Source organism: Telmatherina bonti (genome assembly GCF_933228915.1).
Source record: "Telmatherina bonti genome assembly, chromosome: 7".
NCBI classification, from domain to species: domain Eukaryota; kingdom Metazoa; phylum Chordata; class Actinopteri; order Atheriniformes; family Telmatherinidae; genus Telmatherina; species Telmatherina bonti.
In genome coordinates this window covers 14411737-14424103 of record NC_136625.1, presented here as the reverse complement: position 1 = coordinate 14424103, position 12367 = coordinate 14411737, and the positions used below count along the sequence as shown (strand labels likewise).

At 40.0% G+C, this 12367-nt stretch overlaps 1 protein-coding gene across 1 annotated transcript in view; it reads left to right on the top strand.

Moving 5' to 3' along the window:
- Window positions 1-12367, top strand: part of LOC306758125 (receptor-type tyrosine-protein phosphatase mu) — a gene marked incomplete at its 5' end in the record, with an annotated part of 173186 nt that overhangs the window by 128918 nt on the left and 31901 nt on the right. The window contains 4 exons of the mRNA XM_079243337.1: window positions 844-924; window positions 4614-4807; window positions 9764-9851; window positions 11417-11493. Coding sequence (XP_079099463.1) covers window positions 844-924; window positions 4614-4807; window positions 9764-9851; window positions 11417-11493 — 440 coding nt within the window. The remainder of the gene's footprint in view (window positions 1-843; window positions 925-4613; window positions 4808-9763; window positions 9852-11416; window positions 11494-12367) is intronic.

Below are 12367 nucleotides of genomic sequence, written 5' to 3'. Positions count from 1 at the left end.
TAAAGCAAATCTTTTTAAGTATTGACTTGGTAAATAGTTGGTATGCTTTACATAAATGTTTACTTTATTGCCTTTTTTTGTAATATTCAGTTTTTTTTTATGGTTATAACTGTGTTTTAGATCCTGGCATTGGCATGCATTTAAACTTTAATAAATTAGAAGGAAATTTCAACATTTAGGAGATGGAGTTATGTAAAGTATTGACATTAGTTAGTGTTTTACCTGCTGCAAACCGCTGACAGCTTGCTGTCACTGTTCAGAACAGAAACAAGTCAACATGAATTTCAGAAGATTAAATCAGTTTTACTTCCCTTACCTTTGTGCTTTGTACAGAGCACACAAACACATTTATTCATCTATTTCTTGCAGTCTGGCCATGAATTGCAGGTGCCGCTTTAATTTCAATTCATTATTATTGGAAATATTTGTAGTTGCCATGAAGTTGTTATAGGGGAGGAAAATTTCTCTGTGTTCATAAGGTAGCGTTCATCAGACTGAAAAAATCTGAAGTCATACGTTACAGCAGCCAAACATTGCTAACAAGCCAATTAAAACAAGGGCATTATGACATCCTTTTATGACCGCTTTGTAGCAGCTACAGGGAAGCTGTTTGTTAGGAGTATGTTTTTAATTTTATTTCACCCCTGGAGTTTGTCTTTAAAACTTATTGGTGTCTTAGAATTTATGGAGGAGCCCCCACCCCCCTCTTTGGGAACCACTCATTTATAATGTCTGTAATTAAATGGACTGAAAATGTGTAGTTTTACTTCATTCCTTCTAACAATATCAGACTATTGATGGTTTTTTTTTGTGTTCTTTTTTTTTTTCTTCCCCGATCTGTAGCTGGATCATCACCTTCCTCCTTCACACTTCCAAAAGCCAACACTCTCAATTCATCCATCCCCACCAATTCATATTACCCAGGTAAACACACTCTCTTTTCTCATTAATCCTGTGCCCCATCAAAGAAGTGCTTCCCGTGCAGTCTGAACAGCCATGATGACAAATTTAGTTATTATGAAACGGGCTAAATTAAGTGTCACAACAGATTAATAAAAGGCAAAATTGTCAGACAAGTTTTATGAGTTTTGCATTCTTGGTGAGACCTCTTTTTTTATGTCATTTACAAGCTGATACTGTAATGTGTGTTATGAATTTACCCAACAGAGTTAATATGTGCTTTAAGAATTAGAAAATGATTTCACAAGTGAGAAAGCAGATAAATTAACTTGAGATGGGTTTACACCCTGCTACATTTCTAGTTTATGTGTTAGAGCACTTCGCCAAGATGGATTTCAGCTGTTCAATTACAGCTTCAGTTTCCACCAAATAATATCCATAATTGTGTGTCTTATGTAATCACTTCACAGTTCATTTATTAGATGGAGGAAAGGGCAGTTAGATTTATAATCAGCTAAACTTGCTGTATAATTAGCTTTTCTGGAAAATGTCTTACATTTCTTCTTACGCTGTTTGGCAGGAAACAAAAAAAAAAGAAAAAATGACCATTCATCTTTGTTGAAGTTGTTTTTGTGCTTTGTCTTTGCTGCTTTTATTTACTGCGACTTTCTTTCCTCCTCCAACTTCTGCACTTGTTTTTGGGGTTTGAGCAGATCCCTTTGTGCCAACTGCTATCTTAGGTGAGACACATTTCCTTTTCCCATTCTTACTGATTCTATGTTCTTATCTCTATGCAAACTGAACTTACACTGCATTGTATTCATAAGACGACTGTTTGAAGAAACTGTGAGGCCAAAAAAGGCAGATTTTTTTTCCTTAACTTTTATATCTTAATTTGGATGGTTTATTTGAACTAAATATGGCTTCCTCACCTTCATACCTGCCTGCTGCTTCCCCCTATCCTCCACCTCCTCTACTCCTTCTTCTTCTCATTCCCCTGTCCTCCCCTCTTTTCCTCCCCCTTCCCGTCTTACAAGGGGCTCTCCTGGGCTGAGGCTGGCTTCACTCCATCCCATCCGCATTGCGTGTCGTGCGTGTGATGTCACTTATGTGTTTGACCTCTCATATGCATGGACAGACATGTGGACTGGATGTGGGGGAATGGGGAGAGGGCAACAAGGGGGGGGAGGGCTTTTTGCCCCAGCAACCAGGGCTACAGCATGCTGAAGCGATAGAAGCTGCACTTAGAAACACAACAGACAAACTGTTTGGAGGGAGACGATAAAAAAAGCTCTCTTAGCCCCCCTGCTCGACAAAAATCCCTAATATAAGGATGTGTTCAGTCTGAACTTTTAAAGTCTTGCATTAGCCGTGCTGCCCTCCCTTTCCTTCCCTCTCTCCTCACTACACATTGAACTCCCCTCCCTCCCTCCAAAACAACAACCTTTTCTATTATTCTTTTTAATGTCGCTCCCCTTGCCTTTGGCTAACTGCTATTGACCTACTTGTTTTTGTTTTGTTTTTGCGGGTCTTTATAGATCTTGTTCAGCAACAGAACAGAATTATGAAAAGCATTTTGTTCTTCTTTTAATTATTACTACCCTTTGTTGAATATGCAGAACAGCCCAAAGTGCAGCATTTTCTCCAAGCAGATGCTACTAGCAGAGCACATTATGTTGCTGCTAAGTGGGGCACTAGAACTGTGGTAATTAAATACTCAAGGCCACAGAAGAAGTGTGCAATAAGCAACTCTACTCCAGATTTACCACAAGCAGCATTTTTATTTATTTATTTATTTGTTTTTCCACATCAGTGCAACTTGAAGCAGTGTCTTTCATCACTGCTCCTGTGACAGCTGCTAGTTCCACATTTAATGAAGCATGAAACAATTAACATCAAATTACATCCACCAGAAAAAAAGGTCACATGCTTTCAGTTGTGACACATTCAGTCAAAGCATTGTCTCTTCAGCTGAGGGTTAATGATCAAAACGGAGTCGATCATACAGGACCGGTGACATTTTCAATTGCATTTTTCTTTCCGCTGAAAAAATGCTGTAATACAGGTGTTACCATGAGCGTATGCAAATATAATTAAAGCAATTAGGTCGATAAATTTAATATGTCAGAGTAATGAATAAAAAATAGCTGGCGTTATTGAAATTTGCAAGTTAAAGGACCGAAGCAATGACTACGTTTTCCTGAGATGATCAGTATTTCCCTATTTTCTCCCCTGAAATCCATGACTTCCTTGTTTTGTTTTTTTTTAGTTATTTTTGTTTTTATTTTTGTCTTGCACTGTTGAAATTGCCCCATCCATCCACTCAACATCCCCTCCCTGACTAGGCTCTCCGGCAAGGTAGTCTGAACTAAAAGGCATGTGATCTTGCCCTGTAGCGTAGCTCTAAAACACTCAATTGTAACAGGTTCTCATGCTGTATTGTTGCTTATCCCCTCTCTCCTGTCTCTTCTCCTCTCTTTCTCTTTACATACGTAACCTCTTATGTATCTGCTATCTAAAAAGTGCCCATTAATGGTAAGTTTTCCCAAGTGGGCAATGGGTTGGGGGAAGGAGGTGGTGTTTACTCAGAAAGCAAGCCGACACTGAGAGGCTGCTTCTGACATGGGCATTACAACATTTATTGCATGACAAGTGGACATGTTAGCATCTCACCAACCTTCGTACCGTGCCACCAAGTCACCATTAGCTTAGCATGGTCAACAAAACATACAGTGCCCCATGGCAGCATCACCCCATGCATTTTCCTCCCATCTCAGCTTCCTTCCTGGGTTCCTTCTTTTTTTTCTTTTTTTTTTTTTTTTAGGTTTGATTTTCTGTTGATTTTGTTTCTTTGTTCATGATTTGGGGAAGTATGGGTGGCAGGGGCTGAATCCACACTGTGTCTGTGTGATGCTTCTGATGGTGCCTGCTGCAACATGCTCACTGTGGCCCACCGCACCCCCTCACATCCTCCTCCTCCATGTTTCTGGACACCCCTCCATCGTCCGCTGGCTCCTCAAAACATCTGTGCCTCATTTCTGCCACTGACTGGATTACAGTATGAGACAGCTGGAATGGAGTCTGACTCGCAAAATGAGCTGCAGCCCAAACCAGTATGCTGTACCACCAGTAAACAAAGTAAACTTGTTTTACAGCATCTTTCTGACGAATCTTCTGATTGATCTGTGCTGTGTCTCACAGTCGAGGGCCACTGAGATATTTCACTCTAACTGTAGCCATACTGAATGTGTGTTACTTAAAGGGCCTTGGAAAAAAAATGGCTATACAGTACAGTGTTTTCCAGCCTCACTGAGACAGATGGACCTGAACCTTCCCACCACATGACTCATCCTATTACTCAATGATGTTGTGTTGTTGTGACCATCCATAACAAACAGATTACTAGCTAAGAGTTGTTTGTCAATCTGGAGGGTGGTGACATAATGCTTAACAGTAAATGAGATAACGTGCCATCTGCATATGAAAACAGTTGCATCTGGTATATGCACTAGTGTGAAGAGTGACAGCACCTAGGCTACTTATCATAACTTTTTATGTCAGTAAACTCGAAAAATGACGCTGCCATTTACTGCTTCAAGCCTTATGTCACCCAGATGTATCTAATAACAATCTGCTGGTGATTGACTATGTGAAATTAGCTCAGATTTCTCCATCCTGACACATGGCGTCCTCTCTCTGTGTTTGCCCCACAGACGAGAGTCAGAACACAGGCAGCGATACCAGCAGCCTGGTGCAGTCGCACACTCACTCCCTGAGGAAGCGAGAAGCCGTCGATGTGCCGTACCAGACGGGTCAGCTGCACCCGGCCATCCGCGTGGCAGACCTCCTCCAACACATCACCCAGATGAAGTGTGCTGAGGGCTACGGCTTCAAGGAGGAGTACGAGGTAGGACGCTGTCATCCTCCTCCGTGAAGGTCGTAAGCACATGTCATAGACTCGTAACATCTCCACTGAGGTTCTTGATTGGAAATGTTCCAGTCTAACATGTGGCTTCATGTGTGTCACAGTCTCTTTTTCTGCCTGTTTCTTTCTGCTTTGTAGCGCACAGCAAAAACTGTTTTGTTCCTCCTCAGACGCACTTTTATGATAAATTAATAATGTACCCCGTCTCAGTGTGTTTACGTTGTGATGTGTTTGTTGTTTATCTGTTCCTTGTTGTTTGCAGCCGTTGTGCATTTTGTGTGTTTGTGTCAAATGCAGCTGTCCCATTTCTCCTTGAACACTCAGCTGTAGGCCAACATGAAAGACAAAAATGTATCTCCAGTAAAAATATGAGGAAGTGTGAACCGTGCATGAGCCCGTGTCCCCTTCCTCATCTGAATCAGGTCCGATTAGGGTCTGTCGATGTGACTTATGGCTTTCTTGGACCGTTGTTGAACAACAGTGTCTGCAATCTGACACCAAGCTTTTGCTGACACAAAAACAAAGGATTTTGCCCCAAAGGAGCATCACTCTCATTCTTGCTCATTAGTGCAAGAGGCTGGCAGTGGGTTGGCTGCGATCCAGCCTCTTTGCTGTCCCTCAGTACCACAACAGCCAGTTCCTCTAACCCTGATACTGTAATAGACTGGCTTCAAGCTAAACTTTCTAAATCGCTTCTCTTCAAAATCTTATCTGCATCACTTGAGTCTGACACCATGGTCCCTTTTTCTTTGTCACTAGCTTGTTCACTCTTACAAATCCATTTGCAAAAGACAAGTTTGGAATTTGTTTTTTAATTAGTTTAAATCTTTGTGTAACAGACAATGTGCTTTAGGTGTAACATAAATTTAGGGATACAAGCTTTTTCACCATTGTGTCACATCAGCCTTATTTTAGTTACACTTGTTTAGTTAATTGTTTGTGAACTAAAGTTCAAGAGGAGACAGATCTGGGAAGCAGACAGACCAGTCAAGAGGAAGAATGATCTGTGTATAATGCTATGTGGCTGTTAGATTAAGGTCTGTCATTGTCTAAAATATACGTATGCATCACGGATACTTCCATATGAATGCTTGTCATCCATCCAATGGGCATCCCCAGATGCATCCCCAGAGGTATATAATCAAGGTGCCATAAAGTAAAAGTCCAGTCCGGCAGCTGTTCCAACCAGTCACTAAATATCTGAAACATGGACCCATCTGACCACAGAAAACTTTTTTTTACTTTCTTTCTGTGCATCTCAAATAAGGTTTTGCATAAAAATCTCTTTGATGCTTCTGCATGGAGCTGATGCATGACTTATTCCATGCATAGTACTGTTCGATTTTACATATCTGGATGCAGCTGCAGACTATGTTTAGTGGCGATGCTTTTTCAAGGTGCTCCATGCTGCCTTGGTGAATCCATGGACTAAGGAGAAGAGACAGGAGAGAGGGAATAAGGAGGACTGTTTCTGTGGGTCATCTGGAACATTTGGCATTAACACTATCTGTATTTCATTACAAAGGTTGGTCCAAAGTAGTGAGCCATCTTTGTTTTGAATGCTTTTTATACCCAATTGCGACACCCTCACCTGCCACATTTAAACGAGCTTATTGCAGAAGCTTCCAGAATCCCGTTTCTTTTAGATCTCAAGAAACATTTCAATGAAAGCGTTGCTGACATCAATATATATATATATGTTTTATCCATTTCTAAATATGATGAAGTTTTTACAAAAAGAAAGCAAAAATAATTTCTGCCTTGAAGTTTAAGGCTTAAATAAAATAAGTAGCAATAGATTAACGTTTTGGGTTTTTTTTTTTTATTTATTTTGGAAAAACTTCTCAACCTGTCTGAAAGCATGATTTATACAGTATACATTATTACTGTAACCTTTCCCTATCTTTATCTTCTGTCATTTTAACTATCATTACATCTTTCTTCACATTTGCAGCTTTTCTCGTTAACCCATTCATTTCTGTGGTTTTTCTTATCTACCCCTTAATAGTTCTTCCTACCTTCTCTCTCATATGCTGTCTTACCTGCAAATAGTTAACCAGATCTATCAGTAATTAACTCTCCTCCTCCCACTCATGACTGCAGAATGAAATAATGTCGCCCCATAATGCTGCATGCATTATTTCATTGAGGGGACAAAGTGCTTTGGGCTGCCCTCCAGGCCTCATATATTTTGGATAAAAGTGTTTTCAGTTCACAGTGAACATTTCATCAATGCATAAGAACCAATTAAAAAGGACATAAGTAAAGGCCGGCTGGGTTGCCCAAAGTGTGGGATGGAGCTCATTTTCACTTGGCTAGTGATCCATATTTCATGTTGTGATCCACTGCTGTCTTTTCTCTATCAATCTGTCTTAAGGTTAATGCCCTTTTTAACCATTTATTTCTGATGATGAGATTGGAGCCCAGTGCACCTCTAAACCTGTTGACTTACACTGTACTATATCTCTCTCTGACCCATGCTTCTTGTTATTCTGTTCGTTAACTTTGGATCAGATAAACGAGGTAAGCCAATACTTTTGGTTATTTGTGATTTCTCTTTTTTAACTCTCAAGATAATAAATCAAACCTGGCAGATCATAAGTGGTTGTTGGCTGTTTTTAAGGCCCTGGGAGAGTAAAAGATCACCTTTATGATTTGATCTGAAAAGGGCATTTACCAACAGATGTTGTGTAAAGTTAGTAAAGTGTTTACCAGTGTCCGGGGCTTGAAATAGCATTTTCTCCTCTGCCAGCCCTGTCTGTACATCTCCACTGTGTGATGTTTTAATCATTTAGAAAACAACAGTTTTACAAATGAACAGGTTGAAGTTAACAACATGTAGACAGCATCATTCAGTTTATTTGGTTTGGTAGTATTAATGTGGATGTAGCAAACTGATAGGAACATTTTCAACTCCAAATCAGATTTAAGGACAGAAAATTGGATAATGATGTAAAAAGGATGCTGTAAAACACTTTGCACTTTGCCAAACTTTGTTTTAATGTATTAGCTGTGAAGTCTTTGCATGTACCAATTGTCCTGCACCTTGGCACGCAGTTTGCAAACTGGAAGCCAAAAAACAAGTTTTCAGAAAACAAGTGTGTTTTAGTTTTTTCTGCATCAAAACTGCCATGTTATTATATTGCACTTGTTTTCAGCTTGTTTAATGCGAACGGAGGAGCTCAAAATCTAGATAATATTGAGAAACATTTTCTTTCAGCACCAACCATAAATGAAGTCAGTTTGAATGGGTCTCATTTCTCACTGAGCGTATGATTAATTAATACAGAAACAACCCACAAAACAACTCTGCTTCAGTGTTTTCCTCCATTTTTCTTCTTTTTTTCTTTTTTTTTCTTTTTTGCGTGTACTGTATGTCAAGCTGTCAGTTGTCATTTTTATTGTGTGCAGGTTTTCCCATAATGTCCGTATGCAGAGAAAGGATTGTGCTTTTCACTTACAGTTTAGTGGTTGCAAACAAAGAAACTGAATAGCAGACTAAGTGTGTTGGGACTGCAGAGCAGGAGTTAGCCTGTAATTAAAACACAGTAAGTTGGATCTCCGCCAATGGGAATAATTTGAGGATGGTGGAAAAACTACCTGCAGATGCAGCAAGGCTGAATGCATCACACCTTGCCACTTAATAGTTTTTCAGGTGGAGCGTGTGTAGCTTATCTCTTTCTGCTGAAGTTCAGGTGGCCAATTATTCCCACATTTAGCCTTCAAATTAAAAGCTTTTGTTGTCTTTTCTTTGGACAATTTTACCTCCATCTGTGTCCAGGATACAAGCAGTTTAAGAAATACAACTTACACAGGGCCGCTGAGTGTAAGGGAGAGCTATTTTAAATTTGCCAGGTAACGCCTCTTGGCTTGAGGGCAATTTGTCTTCAAATGCTTGATATTAGACCTGTGTCCTTCAAAATGACAAGGAGAATGACATTGGGCCTGTGTGTTTGCTAAAGACTTACTGCCACGACAGAAGAGGCCTGTGCAATCTATCTCCAAGACATGCGTCCATCTTCACTGAGAGGATGGGGCATATTTTTAGCATATTAAAGCTGTTTCTCAGTGAAATCACTAATCTTTAGGACTTCATACGGGAATATGTCCTTGCGTGGTGTCTAAAAAACCTTTTTATTATAGACAAACGGCCTGCTGCCTGTCATAGCACTTAGATGAATGGAACTATCATGCTCTAGATGAGAGATGGTTGAACACAATGCTTGCTACTCCACACTAAAAGGAGCTCTCAAACTATCTCTTCCACCTCTTGTATACGATTGGGGATATTTATTTGCAGATGCATTGTAATGCATTAGCTGACTTTTCAAATGTGCATTAGCTTACTACCAAAACAGACAGAACAATGACATGTCTGTGTCCAGGCTAGTCTGCTTGGAGCCGACCCCACCCACCCCTCTGAACAGCAGTAGGGATTTATTTTCATAATTTGGCTTAATTGTGCCTGGTGTGCCATCAGAATGGAAATCTCCCCAGCGAGAGATGATAAATATTTCATGAGGGTAATCTGAGCTGAGCAGTTTTGATCTTTAGACGATGAGCTGGCTTTATTTTTTTCCTCACAACGAGCTGATTGAGTCCTTCAGATGAGGCAGACAGACAGCCGCTGCGGTTGCTCCGCCTCGGCAGAGCGGCGCAGGGAGAGAGGTTTGAGTGTGACACCCGCTGCCTCTGCCCTAATGGCGCTCGCTGTTTGACACTACTCCCCAGGATCCACCGCCCTCCCTGTGTTTCATGTCTGATAATGATGTGAACGTTTCTCTCCATTTCTTCCTCTCTCATGCCAACGTTCCTTTCCGTTTTTGTAAAACTGAAAGAGGAATACTGTCGTCTTTAGCTCAGTTATCATTTAAAGTGTTCACACATGACACCGTACTTCATCTCCTTCTCTCTGTTCTCTGGTTTCTTTTTTTTCAGAGCTTTTTTGAAGGACAGTCAGCGCCATGGGACTCTGCCAAGAAGGATGAGAACCGCATGAAGAACCGATATGGGAATATTATTGCATGTGTGTACAAAGCACCTCCTCAGCGCTCATGAATTTTTGTGTGCCGTTTCCATTCTTCTAGCTGATTTATTGGCCAGGCTTGCGACTGGATGAATATAAGCTGCTCAAACAGAGTTTTATTATCAGCCAACAAGAGCAGCTTTGACCTTTCCAATCTGCTTTTATATTCATCCCGTTCTGTCTTTTCCGTCCTGAGGAATATGCCATGCAGGATGAGATGGTGCATAAAACGTAGCTCAGGCAATAAAAAAAAAAAAAAAAAGTTGAATTTCAGTTAACAATGAATTTTTAGCATCTAAGTACAAATAAGTTGAGCTATGATGCAAACTGGTCTGTTTATCCTGGTCAGAACGTTTGCCTTGCGTTTGAAGAACTTTCACGATATTCTCTTGTTGATTTCATCCAAAGCTTTTTTTTTCCAAATGAAAACTAAGTCAAATGTCATTAATACAAACAAATAAAATTAAAAAGCTACAAATCAACTTGTACTCCCACATTGTAGTCTAATAAACCAGGTTTTTCAACTCTGGTTCTTGAGTGTTGCCACTATGCAGGTTTGAGTCATTTTTACTTGCTTTAACACACCCTGTGTAAATGAAACAGATTTCATCAATGTCTTGTTCTCAGCTTCTGCATAAGGGGCTTAATAAGTCATTCAACTGAAGAGGTAAATGTAAGCAGAAAAACAGCTAAAACCTGCAAAACAGTGGCTCTTATGTGCTGGGTTTGAAGAAACCTATTTGAAACGTACGTTTAAAAGCTTTTAATACAGCAAACCAGCATCAGGAATAAACTTTAATGAAAGAGACCTGAGCTTGGTCTTTTCACATCACAAATATTTTGCGGCAAATAAATTGTCCAAGGATGTACCAACAAACAGCAGTTAAACAGAGGAAAGCAAATCTCATTCCTAAAAAAATGCAAGCAGTGCATTATTACAGGAGGGGTGTTAGCAAAGCTCAGCCTGTTGGTTGTGGACAAAGATTGGAGGAGGCAGAGATGAAAGATAAGGAGAAACTCCACTAAGTGGATGAATTCATTAATAATCCAGCAACACTGAACAGTCAGTCAGAATTATTTCTTACACTGACATACCTAATGCTGATTCAGAATGGCAAAAACACTGATGGTGTCCAACAGACAGTTCATTACACATTTAAAAGACAAGAGACAAAAGTTCCCAGAAGTATATGTTCAGTCTGGTGTATAATTGTTTTAAAGTCAATATGTTATAAAAAAAAAAAAAAATACATACATATATATATATATATATATATATATTTTAATTTGAAATCTTTGGCTGTAATTTGTTAAGCAAGATTTTTATCCAGCACCTGCATGACTGCCATGTAGCATCTCTGCATCATTACAACACTGTTTTCTTTGGGGCATCTTGATGATGCTGACTGCCCATGCTTCTACACCTCCATCACACGTCTCATCTCTTTTAATTTCTCTCTGTATTCCTTTTTTTCTGTCTGTCCCTCTCCCCCTTCTCCTCTCCTGCTGCCCTCGTTAATATGATTAATTCAACACTGGTTTCTTCCTCTCTGCCTCTCTTCCAGATGATCACTCCCGTGTCAGGCTGCAGGCCCTGGAGGGGGAACAGAGCTCCGATTACATTAATGCAAATTACGTTGATGTAAGTACACACACCAGCCAGCGCCACCAACGCAAAGGTCACTGCGCTTCCTCTTGGGGAGAGAGAGGGTGCTGGTGCCGCTGTCTCAGAGAGGCCTGAGGGACAATGCAGCCCCTACCGCCTGTCCATCACATGCACACACCAAAAGATACAGAAACAGTCACACACAGGCACATTGCCTTAATATCGGACTGTAAATGCCTGTCATATTATTCTTTTCAACTGATGCATTAAGAGGAGTAAATATTGGAGACTTGGCAGTGAGAAATTACAAATCAGTTGACAGGAGGAGCAAAGACTGTTTCTGGGCTCCACTGAAAACTACAAACATATACCAAGCACCAGAAAACCTTGGATGATACTTTTGGGTAGTTTGCAATGAAGAAAGCTGAACATAATGTGGTCAAAAAACAGCAGAAACAAGCACACATTAACACACATGGAACCTAAAAACCTGTTGTTACATAAAGCAAGTTGCCCTGCTCTAAACAAACCAGTCTAATAAGATCTATTTCACTAGAAAGTGACAGAAGAGTGCTGTAGATTACTTAGAATACTTACCAAAATGCATTTGGTAAATATATTGATAAGAAATTAACTTTTGAAACCGCAATTGTATAATCATTAAAAATAAAATGGACTAAACCTGCTCTTAGGTGAAATGTTCTCCACTTCTCCCATTAAAAAAAAAAAAAAACTTTGTATACTTTGATCCAGAAAGTTAACCCTCTTAAGCTTGTACACAGACCACGGATCTCTTGCAGGTTTTATTTCATACTGCATCTGTCAGAGCAGTGAGCTTTGAACTTGGATTTGAGAAGTAGTTACATGAAGGCAAATCTGTTGGATATGGCTGCCGATGAGCAACGCTTGC